This window comes from Lycium barbarum, chromosome 6 (assembly GCF_019175385.1).
Source record: "Lycium barbarum isolate Lr01 chromosome 6, ASM1917538v2, whole genome shotgun sequence".
Taxonomy (NCBI): Eukaryota; Viridiplantae; Streptophyta; class Magnoliopsida; order Solanales; family Solanaceae; genus Lycium; species Lycium barbarum.
The window spans coordinates 127,513,914-127,538,473 of record NC_083342.1 but is presented as its reverse complement, the minus strand read 5'-3'; the positions used below and the strand labels follow the sequence as shown (position 1 = coordinate 127,538,473).

Here is a 24,560-nt window from a genome sequence, read left to right as displayed (position 1 = left end):
GAAGTCATTTTGTAAGAATTGCATAAAAATAGTCATATCATGACCAAAATAATAGTCCAGATGTTTTCTGAGAAAATCGGACAAAACGGAAGTATTTAAAGTTATACAGAAGATATCGGTCCTTGTGGGCCTGCCTCGGACCAACTCGAGGCAACATATGTAAATTACTGATAATAGACCTTATGAGGTCATCCATAATCGTTTGGAAGTGTTCCGACTCCGTTTTAGGGAAGTTTCGTACAAAAATTCACTTTAAAGGCAATTTGTAAGAAAATGGTTTCAATTGTACTGAAGGAATTGGAGCGGTTTTCCGTCTCGAATTCCGAGGAACGGAGTCGTACTTAAGGCTCGCGGCCGAGCCTATCACATCCAGAACATGCCTAAGAATAAAGGGAAATGCTTCACATACCTCGATAGCGCCTTACGCTCGCTTGGCGTCGACTCCAATTTCGTCCAAAATCTAGAAATGGTCAAGTTTACCATTTGTTAGTTTCAAACTCTTCGATAGTCCAACTTAACACATACTTGCCTACCGAAATTTCGGCAGCATTTCCTCTGTACATATAACATCCCCGAGACTTAGCTCGGCTCAATTTATCAACACAGCAACCCAGAAACAACATCAATGACAACAACATATATTACAGCACACAATACGGCATCACTAGCCATCTTTCCGACATAACGAAACATCTCTCATTTCAACCTTACACTTCCAAACCAACCCTACCATTTTCATATTCAACACTTATCAAGATCATTACAACATATTTCGGAGGCATATCATACCATTTTCACAAGATATACATAAGATATGCAAAACATACAAACTTTCCATCAAAGCCACTACTTATCCAATTCTCTTAACCTTCAACATACAAGTTCATTATACATTTCCGTCTTCCAAATTCATCAACATTAATCATAATTTGCCTCTTGATACTTTCATTTCCATTTTTACATAAACCATAACAAAGTTGCATATTTTCCTACAACAACTTAATAACCACTTTTCCATGACAATAAAGATTGTTATCTTTCCATTCACTTCACCATAACACACTTAACACACTAACAAGAGTAAATTCATATTCCACCACCAATACAATACCACACGGCCACATACAATATTCTCCAACTTCCATTAATTCATTCCACTTTCATTTCTAATACAATTTCCACCATACTACAACTAAATTACAACATGAATTCAAATTATCAAAGACATGTAATATAAGCATACTCACGGCCCAAACACAAGCACTTCCAACACACAAAATTTTCATACTTTTCATTCATTTCCACACACCACAACATATATACATATATTTCATGGCATGAAAATGGTAAAATCCTTACCTTTTCTTCAAGTTTTCCACTTGCTACAAAGTTGTCCTCTTGCCAAACTAAGTGTACCAAGTTGTAGAGGACTTTGCACTTAGTAATATTCCCACAAGAATTTGATTTTTAAACCAAGGATTAGGCTCCAAAATTTTTCTTTCTTTTCTTTCTTTTTCTCCTCTCTTACCCGAACTCCCCTCTTTCTTTTTCTTTGTTCTTGCTTTGTGTTTTTCTTGAATGTTCTTTGGATATGGATCATTATATAATATTACTTAATTAACTTATGGACTTGGGCCATTTTTCATGACATGGCCGGTTGGGCTCCCTTATTGGGCCTCATTTTATCATCATTTTTTGAGTCCAAATTGTTGGCTACATATTGTAATCCATAAGGCAAATTTCCAAAATTCCAATTTTGCCCTTGGCCTCCTTTCGTAATTCCACACCATCATATTCATAGCCTACACATTCATACCAAGTAAGGTCCAATTGTGGCCTTATTCATCACAAGTCAATTTATCTTGAATTTTCGAATAAGCAAAAACGTCGGATGTAACATTAACCGTGGCGGATACTCTACGTAGACATATAGAAAATATTGAAATTTTGGTGTAAAATGATAAATAGCACCCATGAGGCAATAAAAGATCTTGATGCTCCGGTTAAAAGCTTTGTAAGCTTTAGGTTAAGCCATGGAGTAGCCAAGTTCGAATTCTACTGAAAGCAATATATTTTTTGTTGATTTTAAGGTGAGCACCCAGAAACACTGAATATTTTTTTTTTTTTGGGTAGGGGGTGGGGGGGGGGGGGGGGGGGGGGGGGGGGGGGGGTTGGGGGAGGGGGGTGGCTCTAACCCATTCATTCTATAATAATGAAACTAAAACGAAGTTATCTTTGAAAAAATTAGGGCCCGTTTGGCCATGAAATTTTTTCACTTTTTTTCGAAAAACGTTTTCACTTTATTTGGAAAACAACGTTTGACCATGGAAATTTCAAATACAACTTGAAGTTGCATTTTAAGTTGTATTTGGAATTTGAAAAACACCAAAAAAATTGTTTTCACTTTCAATACATTCAAAACCAAATATTCTTTAACAAAACTATAATCAAACACAACTCCATCTTCAACTGCAACTCCAAAATACCAAATAAAGTGAAAAATATTTTATTTTCCTGGTCAAACGCCTACTTAAAGTGTGAAAATAAAAGGTCTTTTCATAATGATATCTTTCTCAAAGAGCCGTACATATGCAAAGTGAAAAATAGTAGTAGTAGCAAAGATTGATGAAGTAGTAAATTTGAGGCTTATAAGGTTCTCTCATGATAAGAAGGCGGCAAGCTTTTGAATTCTCTCATTCAAATCTAAGCCTTATTTCCGTCTTTATAATTTTTTCTGTTTTAAAGCATCAATAAGTAAAAGCACTCCTCTTAATATTTATAAATTCTTAATAAAGATTGCCTAAAAAGTTTTTATCTTAAACAAAAGTTATATATACGAAGTTAAATGCATTTGTGCATCAACAATTGACGGGAGAACGACATTTCATCTTTTTTTTCATAAATAAGTTAGTTGTCTTTCGACTTTTCCAATTAGATAGTGGTAATTATAAGACATCATAATCCAACTATGTAGCACAACCATTCGACGTATGACTTATTGACCTTTAAATTATCATTTCAAAAACGGAAAAGGGTCAAATATATCCCTGTACTACGAGAAAAGGGTTAAATATACGTCTCGTTATACTTTTGGTCCAAATATACCTCTGTCGTTATACTATTAGTTCAAATATACCATTCTTTCGTTAAGTTTACCCAAAATGAACATCCAATCCTACATGGCACCTGACATATGATGAGGTTGATGCCACGTGGCATGCCACCTCAGCACCCCTAACCCATTTTACCCCTCCCCTCTATTTGTTATTCTACCCCTAAAATGTCTTCCCCTCCACCACCACTACCACCATTGAGTTGGTTGATCGGAAGAGAATTCCAGCAGATTGGCGGAAATGACTTGCCGCCTAAGAGCTAAGATTACGGCGTCGTTCTCTTCGCTTCCTAAAGACATTCATCCTTGCTTTCACATCTTTTGCAATTTCTTTGTTTTTATGCAGTAAAATTATGCTTTAAGCCCTAACTGGATAATCAACTGTGCTAGTGCTCGTGATCATGTTTCCCGTAGCTCAAATAGTATCATTGAGTGTTAATTTTTTTATAATTAGTGTGTTGTTATACTAATCTGTAAACAGGCTGAACCATTTTAGAATTTGAGGTTAATAAACCCATAATTAGTTTGTTTGATCTACTCTATAACATTAATTAAAAAAGGCAATCTTAGTTTTTTGGGGTTTTTTTTTTTTTTTTTGATGCAGGCTATATTGGTTCTTTGAGAACCTAAAAATACAAATGGAAGTGTATTTTCTTTCAACGAAATTATTTTGTTAAGAACTAAAATAATGTTACTAGTTTTGGATAGGCAAAATACTTTCTATTGTTCTTTTGTGTAGATTTCTGTTGGAATACAGAGAAGAAACAAACAGATGTTGGAGTTGGGGGAGGGTGCAGAATTGGAAGGAATTTTTTTTTCGATCATCCAACTATATGGTGGCAATGGTAGTGGAGTGGAAGGACATTTTAGCGGTGAAAGAACAAATAGAGGGAAGGAGTAAAATGGGTTAGGGGTGTGTTGAGGTGACATGCCACGTGACATTCACCTCATCAAATGTCAGGTGCCACGTAAGATCGGATGTCCACTTTAGACAAACTTAAAGGAGGGATGGTGTATTTAAACAATAGTATAACGGTGTCGGTATACTTGAGTGTTGACATTCCACTCTTTCTTAGCTGTTCTTGGTCTATGATTATCTTGACTCTTGTTTTCTTTGTTGCCCCCTCTTCTCCTTTCTGGTTTTCGGAATATATTTAGATCGAAAGTATAATGAGGAATATATTTGACCCTTTTCTCCTAGTACCGGGTTATATTTGGCCCTTTTCCATTTCAAAAATATATATCATGACATCAGAATAATAAAAACTTCTATAGCTTTTCATGCATAATTAACGTTATAAATTAATGATCACTATTCATGAAATCAGAATAGTGAAAACTTTTATTTTTATACATTTTTCATATTTTCTCTTTGAACATTTATAATAGAAAAACAGAACTCAGAGAGTATAACTTTTAAAATTAGTAACTTTTAATGATTTATTTATATATTATAGAGAGAGATATTATCTGCTAGTAAATTTTCATAGAAAAACAAAAATTGAGTGAATCGTAACTATAAAGCAGAGGATTTAATTGTAAGCTCAATTTACTTCGATCTTATTATTTTTATTTTTCCTTCTCCTTCCCGATCACTTGTCCACAGCCCTCTTGAAAAATGAACGAAGTCAAATGATACACATAGCCGCTCCCCACTGGTAGGTGGTGGAATATGATTGACATCCATGATTATCACGTGCTTGTTTACACATTTTCAGAGTTAATCTTATTTGTTGCGTGAGGACAGACCTCGATACCTACAACTGACCCGAACAATAATGAAATATTAAGTATATCAATAAATAAAAAAACAGTATTTTCAAAAATCAATAGAATCTATATAAATTATTCACAAAATTCAATAATTTTAAAGATTCGTTTGGTGCGTGGTATAAGCTGAGATATCCAACACTAATTTTTTGTACCATATTTGGTAGAAGGTCTAAATTTATCCTGGTACCAAACAAATTATAAAATGCATCCCATAGTATAAGCTGGGATATTCCTTCCTATCACACTTATCCTGGGATTATTTTATCTCATCTCTTAAATGGAATAAAATAGTCCCAATATATGGGATAAATTAATATCGGGATAATTTTGGCTACCTACCAAACGACTAGTAAGAGAATAATTGAACTCATAATTTTCAAATTCTGCCTCCACCTTCAGTTTCATAACTGCAAATTATCTTTCGATCTTTTGTCTACACGTCCCTTAAAAAACATTAATTAGGAGGATTATTTGACTACTTTTACTCTTATATATGTCTAAGTAATAATCTATCTCTATTAAATATTTATTCTATTTATTTGTCATTTTTATTAATGACAAAATTCTATTAAGATTAAAAAGAAAGAAATAATTAATTATGCCTTAAATTTTTAAGCTAATAATAATTTGAGATAATAATTTATAATAATCACGTCAAATAATTTAAGACGGAGGGAGTAAAATGAAAACACTAATTTTATTTATTCTTTCAGAAAACGTACTTTAAAAATATCGAGAAGTCCTTACTGGTGAACATAAATACACCAAACGCCACCTACCCCTCATTTAATTCACGTCACTAAATTACGGATTTACCCCTAGGCAAGTCCACTCTGTTACTGCTTCATAATCCGATAAGAGAGCCACAGCCATACTACTGCCAAGTATTTCCCATTACGTTACTGCAATGGAGTCTTCACTGTTGACATCACCGGCTGCAATTTCTCGTTTAGCATCATCAAGAACTCTTAATAATTGCAATTGCAGTCCTTTAATTTCTCAGTTCCACCGTCATTTCTCTACTCGCCCAACTCAATTCGCTCTTCTGAGTCAACTCGCTCGGCTTCATCTTCGAGCCGTATGTAACAGTGAGCTTCGAGCTTTGAACCGGTTCGGACCGGTTTCGAATTTGCGCCCGGTTCGGAAGGAGTTGCGCTGTGTTTCTAGTTCTGCGGCTTCATTTGCGGCTAGTGGTGGAGGAAATGATGGTTCCGGTGGTAATGGCGACGGCGGCGGCGGCGGAGGCGGAGATGGTGCGACCGACGGTGGTAAGGAAAACCCTAGTGTTGTTGTTGAAACGGGTGAAGATATATCCGCTTTGTCCTCTGATGTCATTATCCTTGATGTTACCGTAAGTTACTTTTTACTGCAATGTCTGTAGTTTCGGACCTTTGAATATGTGAAAATTACAGCCCAAATACCATTAGGTCATCTAGTTTATAGAATATGTACACAGTGTATAGGTAGTGTATAGTTTATAGTCCTTCTGTCCCAATTTATGTGACACAATTTGAACAGGCACAGAGTTTAAGAGGGCAAGTAAGGCTTTTGAAATTTGTGGTAAAAAACAAGCCTTAGTATTTGTGTGGCGGTAAATACTCCCGCCGTTCACTTTTACTTGTCCACAATGGACTTTGCACGATCCTTAAGAAATAATAAATGAAGTGCATATTTGACTATAATACTCATATTAATGATGTATAGATTCAATAAACTCGGGAAATGATTTGAGAAATGAGTAGTTAATGTTAAGGGTAAAATAGAAAAAATAAATTTGTCTTTCTCTTGATATGATAAAGTGGACAAGTAAAAGTGAACGGAGGGAGTATCTCATAAAGTTAATTGTTTCTAATTATAGAAAGGTGACATTTTTTTTGGACAGGCTAAAAAGTAAAGTGTGCCATATAATATAAATTGGGACAGAGGGATTACTAAATATACATATACTATACATACCTATACACAACCTCCTATACAGACGAAGTGTATAGGCAGTGTTTGGTAAACTAGATGGCCGAAGGGTACATTTAGCTAAGTTCCCCTTTGAATAGTCCTCCAATCTCAAAAAAAAAAAAAAAAAATCTCAAAAAATAGTCCTCAAATTTGTCTGCACATTTTCAGGGAATGACATGCGGCGGCTGTTCATCGAGCGTGAAGAGAATTTTAGAAAGTCTCGTAAGTATTCAAAATACTTCCAACCCAGGTTCTTATGTTCAATTAAGCGTCTTATGTTCATGCTGTAGGCCACAAAAATACTGCAGTCGGCTCACTACAAGGTTTACTTTCAGAACTGAAGGAGTAGCTATTTCTTCTTCTTTTGGACAGTTTGATTCTTTAAACCATATGAAAAATTGGTTGATTGTATCAACATGATTATTGGCTCTCAGTAGCAAAGGGAAAAGCTAAAATATGTTGTAGTCTTAATTGGCCTGGAGTGTTTAATGTGTCCAACCATGGGCCTGAGGCGGATCCGGAATTTGAACTTTATGGGTTCAAGTTCAAATTTCTACCACATCCCATTTGATTTTACAAGGTCTGAGCTAAAGTTACTTGGTTGGGATGAACTTGTAAATTGTGAACTACCTCTTCCCCTGCATGGGATAATATTTTTAACACGCTCACACACTCTTACGAACTAAGTCCGCATCCATTGTGACAAAGGAATAGCGGGTGCTGTGGTATGTTACGACCACCGAGTTAGCAGTCTGAATATGACTCTGGTTCGGATCACACTGAAACATTCCTAGACAATTGGATTCTTCAGTTGAAGACATGATTAACTCTCATAAGCCCAGAATCTATTCTCTTCATCTAGAGATTCTCTAGTAGTTTAGAGTGGAAAAGAAACTATCCCCAGAACTGTTCAATTCTCTATGATCTTTTAGCGTGCATTAATTGCATAATTTACAGATATTTATGTGTTGAGCTAGCCTTTTCTTCTATTACTTGTATTCCTAGTTCACGTGTTTTCTGTTTCTTTTGTTCTTTTTTTTTTTGTTCACTTGACATTACGAAGTTCTTTATCAACAGCCACAAGTTTCTTCTGCTACTGTAAATCTTACGACGGAGACAGCAATAGTGTGGCCAGTATCTGAAGCGAAGGTTGTACCAAATTGGCAAAAGGAGTTGGGGGAGGTCCTTGCAAAGCATTTGACTACTTGTGGGTTCAAATCTAATGTTCGAGGTTAGCGCTTTCTTTGTTGTTAATTTGATGTGTTTCCAATTGTTCCATTGCGTTTTACACTATTGTATCACTAGCCTAGCAATTTGGTTGAAAGTCTCCAAGTGTGGATTATGCTTGCACTATTAGCAGTTAATTGTATGTGTGTATATAATTTAATTTCAATAACACTTCAAATGCCGGACAGGGTGCTATTACTAAGGAAATAGATGGTTCATAAAAGAATTTGTCAGGATTTTTGTACATCTTAAATGGTTATGTGTTTGTTGAAGATTCTTCAGGAGTAGTTGCAAACTGCCATATGTCTTTTTGGTGTTTAGTCTTTCTGCCATCGCAAGGTTCCTCAGATTTGGTACTTTTGACTTGGGTAGGTTTAGGTTGCCGGACAGTTGATTTACAGGAACCTAACTTGACTCCTGGCCATATTTTCGCAGACTGATATTTTAGAGCAGCCTGACATTGTTTCCATGTTAATTAATCTACGGGGAGCATAGTTTGCACTATTGATTAAAAGGAAGAGAATAAGCTGTAAACTAAAAGCACAACAGAAACCCATCCTGTCTTTTCTCCTTTTCTTTTTTTCTTTCAGGAATTTAACTAAGATTATCTCTCTGATTTTGTGCTAAATAAAGAATGATATTCCTGTTTTGGTCCATTAGCACCTCTTAAATTTCAAGCAGATTAGAGACTGGAATAAACTTGGGGTTTCTATTACTTATGTGAAGCTTGGTGGGTAATTGACAGGTGAGGGAGCCATTGAAGGGGATTTTTCATCATGAAACGCAAAAGCTTTCTTGAAATGAGCAACCATTGTCCTTCATGGTATGTCCCTGTTATATTGACTAAAACCCTTTTCAGCAGCACCTCTTAGTCACTTCTCCCCATCTTTGATGAAAATAGAACATTTAGGTCAAAGTAATGATTTTGGTTTTGACAACAAGGTCCTTTTCATATATAGGTGAGAGTTTCAGCGGCAAGAATTGGTGGATTTGTTGAAGGGAGGAATTTCTATGAGGAGGCTCGTTCATTTTGAATAATTGTACCGAGAGAAGTTTATAATGCTATGAGTTGATAGGAGCCATCTTTCCGTAAAAGTTTAATGTAGTAGTTCAGATCGTGAAAGACATTTACTTTAAGGATATGCCAGCTGTGTCCTTCCTTGTAGATTCCCCACTTACTATAAAAGTGGAGGGAATCTTTTAGGTTCTGCAGTCTGACATTCTGGTGAACTCTTATTGTAACTGTTGTGAAATTTCTGTTGTAGCAAAGATTATATAACTTGTTGGCTGGAATACTTTGCTGAACTTCAAAATGGAATTTTCTATTGCAATGATGTAATGTGTTTTCTTCTTTGGTCGTTAGACATTAGTTAAGTTTGGTCAACGTTTTCAGTCTCCCTTTGGATTGTATCTTTTTCCTGGACATGGAACTCGATCTTCAATTAGGGTCGTATAGCTATGAGATAAGATGTAAAACAAAGAATCCGCACAAAAAGCAGATTCAGAAATTTACATCAATTGTTTTCAAAAGGCTAGCTGGTTACTGCATTACTCCGGTTGCATCTTGCATAAGCTCAAAAAGTCAAAACTTGCAGAATTCATATAAAAACTTGCTGCCAGCCTGCTACTTGTGTTTTTTTCATCTACGCACTCCATTCCTCCATATTTTCAGATTCTTTATCAAATAGCAGATGGCCCAATCAATTCGCTGGCCACATCATCAATGAAGAAACTAATTTCAGCTTTTAGTTAGACTAATGTGTCATGAAAAAAATCTGAACCAGAACACAAAAGTATACATATAATCACTTTAATACCAGGCTGAACCTTTAACTTCATAAACTAGAACTGTGGAAGCATATTAGTCTTTTATCATTGATTGTTTCATACTTCCACTCCATTTTGTGTACCATTTGTGTATTTTTTGACTTATTAAGTGATCCTCTATTCATGTTGTCAATCACATCCTCTATTCATGTTGTCAATCACATATATGACGTCTATTCTTTTGTCGGTTCTTTACCTGTAAAGGTAAACTGCTTGTATACAGGAGTTACCCACATTAATAAAATTATTTACCTTGTACAGAAAACATATGATGTCCACTGTTTTAAACAACCTATAGTTAAAAGGCACTCCCTCAATTAGAGTTAATCCGCATAAAAGGTAGGAAGACACAGCGACAAAAAGAAACTTTGAGGAGATTCTTGCAACTGAAGTAGACTAACAACAACAACATACCCAGTGAAATCCCACAAAGTGAGGTCTGGGGAGGGTAGAGTGTAAGCAGACCTTACCCCTACGTGGGAAGTAGACTGCATGAGGTAATCGTTGGAAAATAAAGTTAGTGGTGAAACAGATAAATTTTGGGAACTCATGATAATCAAAATAGGGAAAGGTAGTTTAAGTGGATGCACTTCTGGAAAATTTCCTGGATCTGTTTTCAGTGCCCAACTATTTACCTTTATCTTAAAATCTTTTCAACTCGGAAGTATATGGTTGGAGAAATAATTCCTTCACTTGTGTCCCGTTGCCTCCTGCCTAATCAAATTCAAGGTGCATAAAATGATTATGGAAATGGTTTGCATCCTTATATTAAAAAAAAAAAAAAAAAAAAGCAATGCAGTTGTGGAGCTGATTACTGGTAAATATTTCCATAAATATTTCCTGAATGAATTTATTTGTACAACACCATCAATTGTGGTTGTGTGCACTCAACCTGACTAAACTTGTTTGGATGAGTTAGGCATAAATTTCTTGTTCTGAAGCTTTTCTTTGGGTCTCCCAGTTTTGTCCAAACACTTTGTTTTTGTCCTAGAACAACTAGAAGTGATTTGATCATTTTTTGTGGTTATCCCCTAAAATATCATAAATTTAAGGAAATAATATCATCAGCAATTGATATCTTCCTTCTTGTTCTGATTGCCTATCACCTTCTTGTTTGGAGTGCTTGCATGTGTATCAGTGTGACATGGGTCTAATTTAATGCAGATTCCAGAAGGGAAAACTTCTTTGAAATATTTGAGAAGAAGATGAACGCAAAGCGTATTCAGTTGAAAGAAAGTGGTACATGCCTCGCTTAAGAGCTCCTCTTCCAGCCATTTTCTAAGATTTCACATTTAAGGGACTTCATTGATCAGAATGTAGTAACCATAACATTAATAACCTAACATTTTAACAGGTCGTGGGCTTGCCGTCTCGTGGGCTTTATGTGCAGTGTGCCTTGTCGGGCATCTCTCCCATTTTCTTGGAGCTAACGCTTCATGGATCCATGCAATTCATTCCACGGGTTTCCAAATGAGTCTGTCTCTGTTTACATTGCTTGTACCTGGTCGACAACTTATTATTGATGGTCTGAAAAGCCTAATTAAAGGATCACCAAACATGAATACATTAGTTGGTCTTGGGGCCATGTCATCGTTTGCTGTGAGCTCAATGGCAGCCTTAATACCAAAACTGGTAACTTTTTTGACCAATATCTTGTACTTTGTTCTGCTGAATAAACGTTTCATCTAAAGACTTGAGGCATACACATCATGTAATCAAGTTCTTCCGGTATTGCGTACTTGGGCAAATTACTGGAGTGTTAAAATATACCCAAATATCTAGAACCCTTTGACTGTTAAACAAAATGACTTAACCAAATTCTTAAACAGCAGCTTATAAACTTAAACAAACCCCTAAACTTAAATCGGAACCTAAAGCAACTAACATGCCCCGAAATATTTCCATGCAAAAGGAAATGGTAAAGGTAAGATGTGGTATATAAGATTTACTAGCATTCCTTTGCTTCCTGCTTCAGTAACAGATGCATTGTGCTCTCTTAGTATTGTTCAGTACTGCCTTCATGTTTGCTTTACCTACTGAATTTTATGTGTATAATGTATCTATATATCAAATACGATAATTTCTAGATGGTTAATATCATCCTTTACCAGGACAAAGCTGAATGCTACCAGAATATAAGTGGGAACATAGTTGACAATAAAGCAAGGAGGCCTCTGAACTTATTTAAAGTGCCTTAAGGATTTCAGTGTAAATATATTTTATTGTTTGTTGAGGTTCCACTGTCTGTTTATTTAGAAAAGGTGTGGTCATCTGTAAACAATAGGTATTAACCAATGAGCTTTAGAAGCACGCATCCTCTATTAAGTGCATCCAATTATCTTTACAACTAAGAGTCCCTTGTATTCTTCAGTTGGGGGCTTTAGGAGCTTTTCTCTGTCCGTAAGGAGAGCAATAACTTTCCTGTAGTACAGTAATATGTACCATTTTAGATAAACTTTCCTGTAGTACAGTATTGCATTGCTTCCCAGTCGTTAGAGTTTATTGTGAGCTTTGGTCAGTTATACACTTACACATGCAGCTAGCATTCATCTAATAACCTTTCCTGTAGGGTTGGAAAACATTCTTCGAGGAACCTGTTATGTTGATTGCTTTTGTCTTGCTGGGAAGAAACCTTGAGCAGAGAGCTAAAATTAAAGCCACAAGCGACATGACAGGCCTTCTCAATGTCTTGCCATCTAAAGCAAGACTTGTAGTCAGTGGAGATTCAGGGGAATCGAGCTCCACAGTTGAAGTTCCTTCTAACAGTCTGTCTATCGGAGATCAGATCATTGTTTTACCTGGGGTAAGTAAGCTGTACTTTGTCTTCATGTTACATTGTACTCCCTCCGACCCAAAATGATTGTCCTCCTTTCCTTTTTAGTCTGTCCTGAAAAGATTGTCCCCTTTCTATATTTAGAAACAATTTAACTTTATGAGATGATTTACAGCCACACAAATATCTAAGGCTTGTTTTGAACCACACATTTCAAATGCCTTCCTTTATTTCTTAAACTTTGTGCCAAGTCAAAAGAGGACAATCTTTTTGGGACGGAGGGAGTACCTTATTCGGTTTCTCTGAGTCTGTTTCTCGTGGGGCTGGGACAGTTCTTACTTGAATCGTCTGTGTTGTCAATCTCCTCCTCTGTTATCTACAAGTGTAAAATGTTGCACATTATTAGATCTGTAGAGATATTCTGATTAGAAATAGCAACCAATAGCAGTTGAATTTACTGTTTGTCGAAATTCAGGACCGTGTTCCAGCTGATGGAATTGTCAGAGCCGGTAGAAGCACAATTGATGAATCAAGTTTTACTGGGGAGCCGTTACCTGTCACTAAATTACCTGGGGTAGTCAACCTATCTTCTCTTATTACCTACTGCTTTCCTCTGTTAAAAATTTGCTTTATGGTTGGACAGATATCCAGCTTAAAGTTCCATCTGATTTCTCTTATTCAAGTCATATAATATCATAATAGGTTATTTTTATGAATTAGGCTGAAGTTGCGGCAGGAAGTATAAACCTTAATGGAACACTTACTGTTGAAGTGCGACGACCAGGTGGTGAAACTGCAATTGGGGACATTGTTAGATTAGTAGAAGAAGCACAGAGTAGAGAAGCTCCTGTACAGCGGTTGGCTGACAAGGTTTCCATTTTAAAGCTGTGTTTTCTCCTAATGTACACAATATTTGGCAGTTGGCAGCTTAAGTGGTTCACCCAAATTACTGTCTAATATCGTTTGCAAAGGAATTGATTTGTATGCTTGTCCTGAAAATAGCTTGCTTGCTTCTATTTGATAGGTTGCTGGGCATTTTACTTATGGGGTAATGACACTTTCTGCTGCCACATTTATGTTCTGGAACCTTTTTGGTGCTCGCGTTCTGCCTCCCGCCCTTTATCATGGAAGCGTTGTTTCGCTAGCGTTGCAGCTCTCATGTACTGTGCTGGTATGTCGGTGTATAAACTCGTGTGTCCTGCATTGATTTTCGATAATCACCCACAAGGTTCAAATTTGGCTTATTCTGCAACATCCCACAACATAAATTTTCAAATCTGATTGAGTAATCCTTTACAAAATCTTTTGAACTCTCCACTCTGCTGTTTCCATATTGTTTTTAATTTCATGCTCTTTTTTGCATTATGTGGGCATCAAGGCCGGCTGAAGGGGCAAGCCACTAAAGCAATTGCTTTATCCCCCCCCCCCCCCCCCCCCCCCCCCCAACAATCACCACCAAATTGAAGGCCCCAGAATTTCTTATACTAGATTATTTTTGTACCCCAAAGGTGTACGTAGATACTCTTAGATGCTCCTTGACAGTTTTGGATGTGTTTTTACACGTGTTATTTTCTATTCGTCCCCTTAATGTTGAGATACGATTTATATTATGGATGATTTGAACATATTCTTTTCTTTCTCGATTAATGGTTTTGGTACGCCTGCGGTAGTGGCTCTTCGGGTGACCGTCATGGCCCCCGGTTTTGGGTCGTGCCCTTTTTTTTTTTTTTTTGGGGGGGGGGGGGGATGTGATAGAGGTTATTCAGATAAATAACTTGACTTTTATAATAAATATGCAAATATATGAAAGTGAACAATTTGACGACGACTTTGATAATTATCTTTTCGAGTTGATTATATAAAAGAAGGGCAGTGCGGTGCTCAAAGCATCCCGCGTTAGCAGGGTCCTAGAAAGGGCTGCACAGCAAGGGGTGTGATGTGTATTTGATTTTCTTTTTTTGTAATGATGGTGTACGGACCATCTTGTACGCATCTTGATCATTCACTCAGTAACTTGCTAGCTCCCACCATTGGAGACATTTGGTTACTCTACTCACTAAGGGTTAGATAATATTTTATAAGAAACATTTCTTTTTCTTTTTTTATCAGGTAAAGGTATTTTCATTCATAAACATGGCCACAAAAACAGACCGTATACAAGGGGTATACCAAAAAGTAAAGAATCTACAAAACATGATTCCCTACAAAATCCGCCCGTTCTTCTAGACAACTAGGAATTTTATAGGTGCACCAAAAGAAAATAAGAGAACGGAGGCTACTCCTCAACTGACTAAAACTCAACTCTACCCCGTCGAAGGCTCTCCTATTTCTCTCTGGAGTGAAAAAATGGTCTAACCCACTCTTTATAAGAAATAATCAACTCTAAAAGATCTTACTATTATGCTTAACGTTTAGCTTTAGGCCACTAATTTCGTTAAGCCACCTGGTGGGCAGGCTTCTATCCCATGATTATGTTTCTATCTCTTTGTTTTGCAGTAATTTGCTTCTGGTTTGTGGTTGCAGGTTATTGCCTGTCCATGTGCACTTGGTCTTGCCACTCCTACTGCAGTGATGGTAAAGAAATATAGATATCCTGTTGTACTGTCATGTTAAATCCAGGCATGGTCCTAACACTTGATGCACTACTTATGATTTAGACATTTTTGTGTAAAGGTTGGAACCTCACTTGGTGCCACTAAAGGCTTGCTTTTGCGTGGTGGAAGTGTCCTAGAAAGATTCTCAACGGTGAATACAATTGTGTTTGATAAGACTGGGACACTGACTATCGGTAGACCAACCGTGACCAAAGTTGTGTCTCAAGGTCAAGGCCATCAAGAAGATCCAGATGGAAGGTTGGGTGCATACTTTAAGTGTATTTATATATTTCTCTCCTGGCTGGATTATGGTTTCCAAAATGCAATTCACTTTCTTAAAAGGGATATTTTGATCTTCTTCAATAAAAAGAAAAGTTTTGATACGGTTTATTTAAATTAATAATTATATGAAACCTGTTTTACTTATTAAATACAATTTTGTTTGTTAAACTCTTTAACCACAATTATTTCCTTCCCTATTCATAAAAAATAAGGTCTGCTTGTTTCTAACTTTTACCAAACCATCAGTCTGCCTGTTTCTAACTTATACCAAACCATCTCACACTTTAATTCTTTCACTTAATAGGAATGTTGTGTAAACTGAGTATATTATATTAGAATGACAGGAGTTTGTGAGTTTCCATGATTCCATCCTTGGGTATTGTATGTCGAGTAGATCTGACTATTCTCGGACAAAAGTACTTTCTGTCAAGGCACTTTAAAAACTTAATAGACTACAATAAAAGTAAAAAAAATGAAGAGTGATTGAAATATGGAAGACCGAATAATGCAAGTCCTATTTATTATTTAGGAAGACTTCTGTGAGTTTTGTTTGCATTGCAGGTCAATCACATGTATATTGTGTGTCCAATTTTTGGGCTATAACAAATAAGGAGATTGATTTTTCTTTATAGCATTTTCTCTTAATAATATGTTATTGTCGCGACAAAGAAACATTTTAAGAATACACTATTTCTGCCATCCCAAGTCTCTCTGACTTCATAATTTACAGGCACCCACAAGAAAAGCATCTAGTGTTTGAATTGCCTATTTGTTTTCTCTTAAGAAAATGGAACTTGGGTCTAATCCAACCCCAAAATTAGCTGATGAGGTGAGGATTTCCCAAAACTATATAAGGAGACAACTGTCTATTCCTCCAAAAGTTCTTCAAAACAATGTGGTTCGACACCTTTCCACACACTCAGATATCTACGCATGGACGAATGACATGGCCCAATATTGGTAAACCAAGAATTAGGATGGGTTTGGTTGTGATACCATGTTAAGAAAATGTACCTTGTGACTAACTCAACCAAAAATTTGCTCATGAGATGACCGTTAAGGTGAGCTGCCAAGATTTTAAGGATACAACAACCTATTTCCTCCAGCAATGTGGGTCAGTTAACTTTTATTTCTTATATACTCCCTCCGTTTCAATTTATGTGAACCCATTTGACTGGGCACGACATTTAAGAAACAGGGAAGACTTTTGAAACTTGTGGTTCAAACTAAGTCTTGAATATTTGTGTGGCTGTAAATCATTCATAAAGTAAATTTTTTTCCAAATTTGGAAAGAGGTCTTTCATTTTGACACGGACTAAAAAGGAAATAGGTTCACTTAAATTGAAACAGAGGGATTACTTGTTTTGTACATTTTCAATTCTGGATATACTAGAAAGAGGAAAACTATGAATGATTTTGCATGATGGGATAAGACTAGAGAGCAACTAGTGAGCACTTAGCCACCTTTATATTCATCACCAAGTCATCTCTTGTTCTAGTTTTTCACTTCTTTTTCTCTGTCCTCTCCTTTTCTAAATTATGTTAGTCATCTTATTTTTGCTGCTGCCATCTGTTGCTTTGTCAGTTTTGGTTAGATGTTAGTTGTCAATAGTTGGATCTTGTTTCTTTGATAATAGAATTCTGAACCTTGGAAAATGTCTAAATTTTAAGTGAAATTCAAACACCTTCTAGTAAAAGAAAAGGTGTCAATGGTATTTTTCCATTGGAGATAATGAGCCAAGCTTTGGTACAGACAAGATTCAACTTCACCTTGTCAGTGGTCAGAAGTTGATATTCTGAAGTTCGCTGCTGGAGTTGAATCAAATACCAATCATCCAATTGGAAAAGCAATTGTAGAGGCTGCTCAGACTGCAAATTCTCCAAAGTTGAAGGTGCTTCTCGTTTCAGTGCTCCTTTTTTCTTTTTTTTATTCAATTGTATTTTCATTCATAAACATGGCCAAATTGGCCGTATACATGGGGTATACCAACAGGTAAAGCATCTACAAAATATGATTCTACTCCGCCCAATCATCTATACAACTAGGAACTTTCAGTGCTCCTTTTTCAGTGTTTACCTATTTCTTTATAGGAACAGTATCCAAATTTATGCACATGAACTTTGTATTCAAGAATCTTAACCCTTTGAATTGCATGATATATTAACAGTATTTGACCATGTTATCTTCTCTTACGCACGCACGGACACAGACATATATTGGCGAAGCAATGATAATTTGGTTTTAGAGACATATTAGTAAATCATCATATGCACTATGGGACAAACTTGTACAGTTCTCAGAGTTGTGATTTTAGAAATTCTAGCTTCCTTATTAGAATAGTCAAACAGAATTGTATACCTTTTTTTTTTTTTTTTTTCCATTAACAAGGTTTTAGTTTGCCCCTTGACCCATCTTTGAATCTGTTTAATTGTGTGAACATCATCTAAGCTTTAAGTTGTTAGAGATAAACACTTCTATTTATTTGTTTACGTTTGCAACAGCCAGCTTATGTGCAGGAATGGTTTCTTTTCTTCAACCATTTTGCTGGTGGATAGCAGTGAGACTCGAAACTGCTATCATGCCATGTTGCATATTTGCACTGCATGTACCGCCATGATTAATTGCTGTGTTGCTTGGTTATCTGACTCAAATCTTGCTGGAGTTTTAACTGTCTTAATCAAGGTTAGTTGAGGAAGAAGGGTTGTCTGTCTTAATCAAGGTTAGTTGAGGAAGAAGGGTTGTGTTATTTTGTTGCTTATTCTTTTGTGTCAGACTTCACCACTCTCAGATATATCATAATTCTTGACCTCTATCTGGAATGCTATGTTCTATTTGTGCTGGCTGAGCATTAAGATGCAGAGAAAACTAACACCTTAAAATTTTATTATTAAATCTAGAGGTGTAGTTGGGCTTAGATATTTGCTATGTCCGCTGCCAATAGATAGCAGTGTGAGCAGTTTTCATATTTCTTAAATGCGTACATGCAGGTTTTGGATGGATCATTCATGGAGGAGCCTGGATCTGGTGCTGTAGGGTATATAGATAATAAAAGGATTGCTGTTGGCACACTAGAGTGGGTCAAAAGGTATTTTTTTCTTTCAGCACTTAGTTCACTATCTTCTTATGTTGGACATTGTTTTTATCCTTCTTAAATACAGTCATGTCTTGATACTACTCCAAACTGTGCAGGCATGGAGTTCTTGAGAATCCATTCCAAGAATTTGATGACTTTAAGAACCAATCAGTTGTATATGTGGGAGTTGATGGCGTCCTTGCTGGTCTAATTTATGTTGAGGACCAAATCAGAGAAGACGCAAGGCATGTTGTTGAATCTTTGTCGAAACAAGGAATTAACACTTATTTACTGTCTGGTGACAAAAAGAATGCTGCCGAGTACGTTGCATCTATTGTTGGCATCCCTAAGGAAAACGTAAGCAGTTTCAACTCTTTTTAAGTACATAGTTTTTGCTCGTTTATTTGGTCGGTGTAAGCACTTCCTTTTAGACAGAGGATAAGGTTTGCTGGAAGTAATGGTTGTTAAACTGTATTTGACCCTTTTGCCAAAACACATTACAATGAGTTCTACGTCCGTTATTGAGAAAATGCCAATAAGGTAGATGGTTGAATGTAGGTTTATTATGGAGTCAAACCAGATGAAAAGAACAAGTTTGTAAGCAGGCTACAAAAGGATCAGAAAGTTGTAGCTATGGTCGGAGATGGAATAAATGACGCTGCAGCCTTGGCAACAGCACAGGTAGGAATAGCTATTGGTGGCGGAGTTGGAGCTGCAAGTGATGTGTCTTCTATTGTACTGATGCATGATCGGTTATCTCAGGTTTTCCTTCTCTCCTATTTGCAACTTTCACGGCTTTCATGTTCTTTCTTTCCTTTCTGGAACTAGAGTAACCTGCCCTCAGTTTCTGAGTATATGGTAAAATTGGGAACATGGTCTCTTGTTCTGGTCTTAAGGTCTTATTTTCATATCCATCGCTCTCCACCCTCAGAACACATGCTGAGAATATTACAACTCGAAGATTTGCAAACACTTGAATCAGGTCAACAGATAGAAATAATTATTCAATTGTATTTAAACTACTAAAGGTTGTTTGGAACAGACGAGTATTTTCTCCAAAAGAGCCATTTGAGTCCTGAATTCCCTGACATGGCATTTGGGAGTGAAAACTCCCATGCTTATATGTTAATTTCTGAGCCTCTTGAATATTGACTGTTCAAATATGCAATACCTAGCCTCAAAGGACCATTTTCAGGTGCTTGTGTACACACATTCATCATTGTCAACAATGATTGATTTGGGTGACCAGCTAATCTAAAAGTTTAACTTGTTAGAGAGAGTGCTCTTTTAATTATCATATCGTCTACATGCCCATCACGTGCAGGGCTGATTCTTTTAAGTGGGCCAAGTGTGTGGAATTTTTTAATGACGGGTGGCGCAAAACTTGAACCTAGGACCTCTACTTGCTCAGAAACACTTAAGCTCTCCCAGTTGTGTTATACCATTTGTCAGGAACCAGTCACATAGTGACTAAATAGCACACAACTTTTAGCATTATGTATGGTGTAATGCTGCTCCAACCATTTCCTTTGCCATTGTGTAATCATTTATTAGAGCTCGCAACAAGTCACAAATCCTTGTAAAAATGCACTAATGGATTCTTACATGAATAACTCGAGATTTTCTGGTTAAATTAAGTTTTAAGGTATGCTACAATTTGATTCTCTACCGCAGTAAGGTTTTCTACTTGGTCACTACCCAGTGTAATCCCACAATAGTAGGGTCTGGGGAGGGTAAGATGTACGCAGCCTTACCCCTACCTGGGTAGGGAGGCTGTTTCCGATTGACCCTCGGCAACCCTCCTCCTTTATCCGGGCTTGGGACCGGCAATGTGAGCGAGCTCACACAGGCGGAGTTACCGCAGTAAGGTTTTCTACTGATGTTCATAATACTTTGTAACAATACTTCGGTCTGGGAATTCTTTTACTATAATGGTGAAATTAGAGTTGCGAATGTGAATTTCTCAAGAATGTACGGCAGTGGTCTTAGTAGAACAAAAGGTGGAAACATTACGTGAAAGTGATTTGTAGTTTGAATGAACTGATTACCAGGATCTAAATCAATGAGTACTTCAGTTTGTTTATTACCTAATCTTTATCTTTAACTCTTTTTGTATGCTTTCCTCCATCTCCATTTATGCTGATACTGTCTTAATGGAAATTGTCTAGTGACAAAAAGTACTCGGAAGCGGCTTCTTAAAGAGTTTCTCTTTTAGTTCTTGCTCTGTCGTGTTGTTAGGGTATATTAAGGTTTGAATCAGGTGAGGACCTCTGATCAATGGATGTGTCACGTCCCAAAATACCCTCTAGACGTGATTGGCACCCAGCAAACACCACCCGCCAGGCGAACCATATATCATACTCTTAATCATTTACAAAAGCACTAAAAGAAAATAAGTGCAGGTCCCACAACGTTATTAATGATAAAAATGCGAAATAGTCGCCAACCAAATCCATAATCGATTTATGAAAACCAACCAATGCTAAGATAAAAAGAATCTCTAGCCCACATCTCACGCTAAGACCATGGAGCATCTAACAGAGTTACATGAGTTTGAGTGTCGGGCATGTAAACCCAAAATAAAAGAAATAACTAGAAATAAACTAGATAAAACTGAAATGGCTGCCTCCACGAACAATGCGGTGGCTCACCTCAGCAACAAAATCCACTCACGAAGTCTTCAATTACCAGCGTCGTTCTCAACGACAGTATCTGCATGGACATGCAGGTAAGGAGTGAGTTATACATAAATATAACCTAATAAGATCCTCGACCCGCCACTTCAAATACCCCTGGAACAAGTGTTAGAAAATACAAACACACAACAGGCACAAAAATATTATGCACATGAATATATCATTATATAATAGCAACCAAGGTCCAAACCACTGTTTATCAAATATATTATCTCAACACAATTTACACTACGAACCGTCATAAGTGGCAGTTAAAGAATTAGTCAACACCAACATACACAATGTGCCAAATATGTCAGGAAGCATACGCAACGCTAAGAGAAGCATACACAATGCCCCAATATCATCAAGAAGCATACACAATGCTCCAATATCATCAAGAAGCATACACAATGCTAAGGGAAGCATACACAATGCCCCAATATAATCAAGAAGCATACACAATGCTAAGGATGCCCCAATATAATCAAGAAGCATACACAATGCTAAGGGAAGCATACACAATGCCCCAATATCATGGCTCACAGCTATATCACATCACAAAATAATTTATAAAGAGAGTTTTGGATTATTTGAAAATAAAGTATATGCGGTTGGCATTAAGGGCCATCGATTCTGCCAAGCACACGCTCGCCCCAACACATGGACCAGGCAGACAAAACATATTTTTAAAACTGATTTTGAAAAGCAAGTACCCAAAGCTTAAAGTCTCACTTACCTCAAATTCACAATTCAAGCACACTTCCTAATAAATCAAAACTGCATTCTCGAGTCTTCGGATTGCCTCAAACTACACAAAAACGGATTTAGAATGGTCAAAACCCTTAGGGTAAACCACTTCTATATTTTTAGAGGCTTAAACGGTTAAAGTCAAATTTTAAAGGACAAAAACGCCCTCTGGTCAATGTGTTCAAAACCCGACAAGACTTATGTTTTCGGGAAGGCCTTAACGAGAGGATTCCAACGATATATAGAAGTCTAAAATCCGACGCTATTTGCCCTTTCAAATCAATGATTTTGGTTGAAGAACCCTAGAGCTAAACTTTCTCAATTTATCAAAATATCCCCATGTTTTCACCATAAAGATTTACCCATAATTATGTAATAAACTTAAATAAAGGACTAGAGTAATTAATTACCTTGATGATTTGGGGTGAAAGTTCTTATTTTTCTCCTCTCCTTTCTTCTCTTTTTCTCCCTCTCTTTTCTTTTTTTTTTCCTGCTGGTTTTCTCTCCCTCTGTTTGCTCGTCCTTTTTTTTTTTTTTGGTTCCTTCAGATTGTAGTGTTTCATGTTAGCCATCAGACTTTTTAAAGTCTTTTTTTTTTCTTTTCCTTTTCCATTTTGGGCTTGGCTACATTCCTTCTTTTATTTAAATTACCAACTAAGCCTTAAAAAATATATGGGTTATTACAGGATGCTAGTATTGCTTTATGAGGTTTTATCTTGGACGTTGTGTTATACGATAATTTTTAACAAAATCGCCTTTCTGCAGTTGCTCGATGCTCTGGAGCTAAGCAAGCTAACAATGAAGACTGTAAAACAAAATCTTTGGTGGGCCTTCGGATACAACATAGTAAGTTTTTCTTATATCAGCTCTCCATGAGAACAAGAAGTGTTTCTATGTGCCTTACCATTTTAGACAAGGAAACTGGTTTAGCAAAAGAGATGGTATTAATTCGCTACGTGCAAAACATAAATTAAAGACTTAAAATGACCATTCTTGACGTTTATTGAAACTTGCGGGAGGGGAGAAGACTCTTGCTTCTCTTTTCCTCCACAGTAAGTCATTCCTTTTGGACACCTACCAATCTCTGTTAGTTTGTCTGGAATTACTGATGGGAATGCTATTCATTCTTTCTTTTTCCTAGTCTGTCCTCTCTCTCTCTCTCTCCCTACTTGGTGCATTTTCCTTTCTTTTCTTTTCAAGACCTTGAGAAGTCTGTCACATATTGAAGATCTAAACCTACATATATGTAACATATGTGAAACAATTACTATCTTGCTGCTGATAAATTCTGTCTCATACAGATTTGTGAGAAATTGCATATTTAATTTGGAGAATGCGGGGCCATGTTTTAATCTCATTCAGAAGTTGTCCCTCATGATCTTTGCAATAAAGAGAAGGGAGGGGAACAAGATTACTGATCTGTTGCTAGTGAACATACACGGATGCGCGCGAGCACACACTAGAAAAATCATAAATAAAAATGTTTTAAGTTTTAAGTTGATTTAAATTTCATTATGTAAGAACTCGTGCCTACGAAAAATCTAAGATCCAAAAGAAAGCATCATATGATTCTCTTAAAGTTTTGTCCTTCATGTGTTTCTTCTTATCTTTGCTCCAACAGGTTGGAATTCCAGTAGCTGCTGGAGTCCTGCTGCCATTTACTGGAACCATGCTTACTCCATCAATAGCAGGAGCTCTCATGGGCTTGAGCTCTATTGGCGTGATGACAAATTCATTGTTGCTGAGACTCAAGTTTGAATCGAGGCAGAAGGAAATTCATGGACCATCAGTAATAGTTGATATCCCTTCTGATAGCTTGAATCAAGAAAAGTTAAGACATCCATATCCAACCTCCAGATAGTGATCCTCACAAGCCAAGTCAGTGATTGATTCCAACATTCAGTTATGCCTCTGCTTGGGTACCTATCACTATCAGTTGAAGGAATTGTAACCATGCAATTGCTGCTGTTTGGAGGGACGGGGGACTCTGCTTCAGCTTAAGCTAATCAGCGATCAGAATCTAATGGATCCCACTCCTGCGGTTTAATTTGGTTGGGGGATGAGGAATCATTTTGTTCAATCACAGACTACATGCTGTAACTATGTACGTACTAAGTATGTTTCTAGGCACTGAGTCGACCTATCAAGGGAGCTGCAGACAATCTGGTTAAGGATTCAATGAAGTGATAGCCAGGTCGCGTGAAGAAATGCCACTCATAGGTTCCACTAAATTTGGGCAGAAATGTTGCGCGGTGATTTTTTATTTTTTTTTTCACACCCACATATCAATAAAGGGTGCAGTATGGCATTAAAGATTTGCAAGATAGAAGATAACAAACACCATTTTCCCGTTAGTATGAACCAAAGAAGAAATGTCGAAGCGTTTGGACAAAAATCAATCAACCGTGGTCAATCTTAAATTAGTTGGAGTCAAATAAGGTTCATTCTGTCCTATTCGGATACATCTCATTCCAGTAAATGAGTACTTAGTTTGCAAAGGTAAGTTAGGTCTAATCTCAC

At 36.8% G+C, this 24,560-nt stretch overlaps 1 protein-coding gene across 1 annotated transcript; it reads left to right on the top strand.

Moving 5' to 3' along the window:
- Positions 1–5,682: 5,682 nt before the first annotated feature.
- On the top strand, positions 5,683–24,543 carry LOC132598784 (copper-transporting ATPase PAA1, chloroplastic). The gene is made up of 17 exons (XM_060311866.1): positions 5,683–6,236; positions 7,007–7,060; positions 7,916–8,069; positions 11,057–11,131; positions 11,247–11,524; positions 12,462–12,695; positions 13,141–13,239; positions 13,386–13,535; positions 13,690–13,836; positions 15,189–15,239; positions 15,339–15,517; positions 17,295–17,433; positions 18,530–18,627; positions 18,732–18,972; positions 19,174–19,377; positions 22,806–22,886; positions 23,662–24,543. The coding sequence occupies exons 1-17, from the start codon at positions 5,793–5,795 to the stop codon at positions 23,899–23,901; spliced, it is 2,868 nt and encodes a 955-aa protein (XP_060167849.1). The 5' UTR covers positions 5,683–5,792; the 3' UTR covers positions 23,902–24,543.
- Positions 24,544–24,560: the final 17 nt, after the last annotated feature.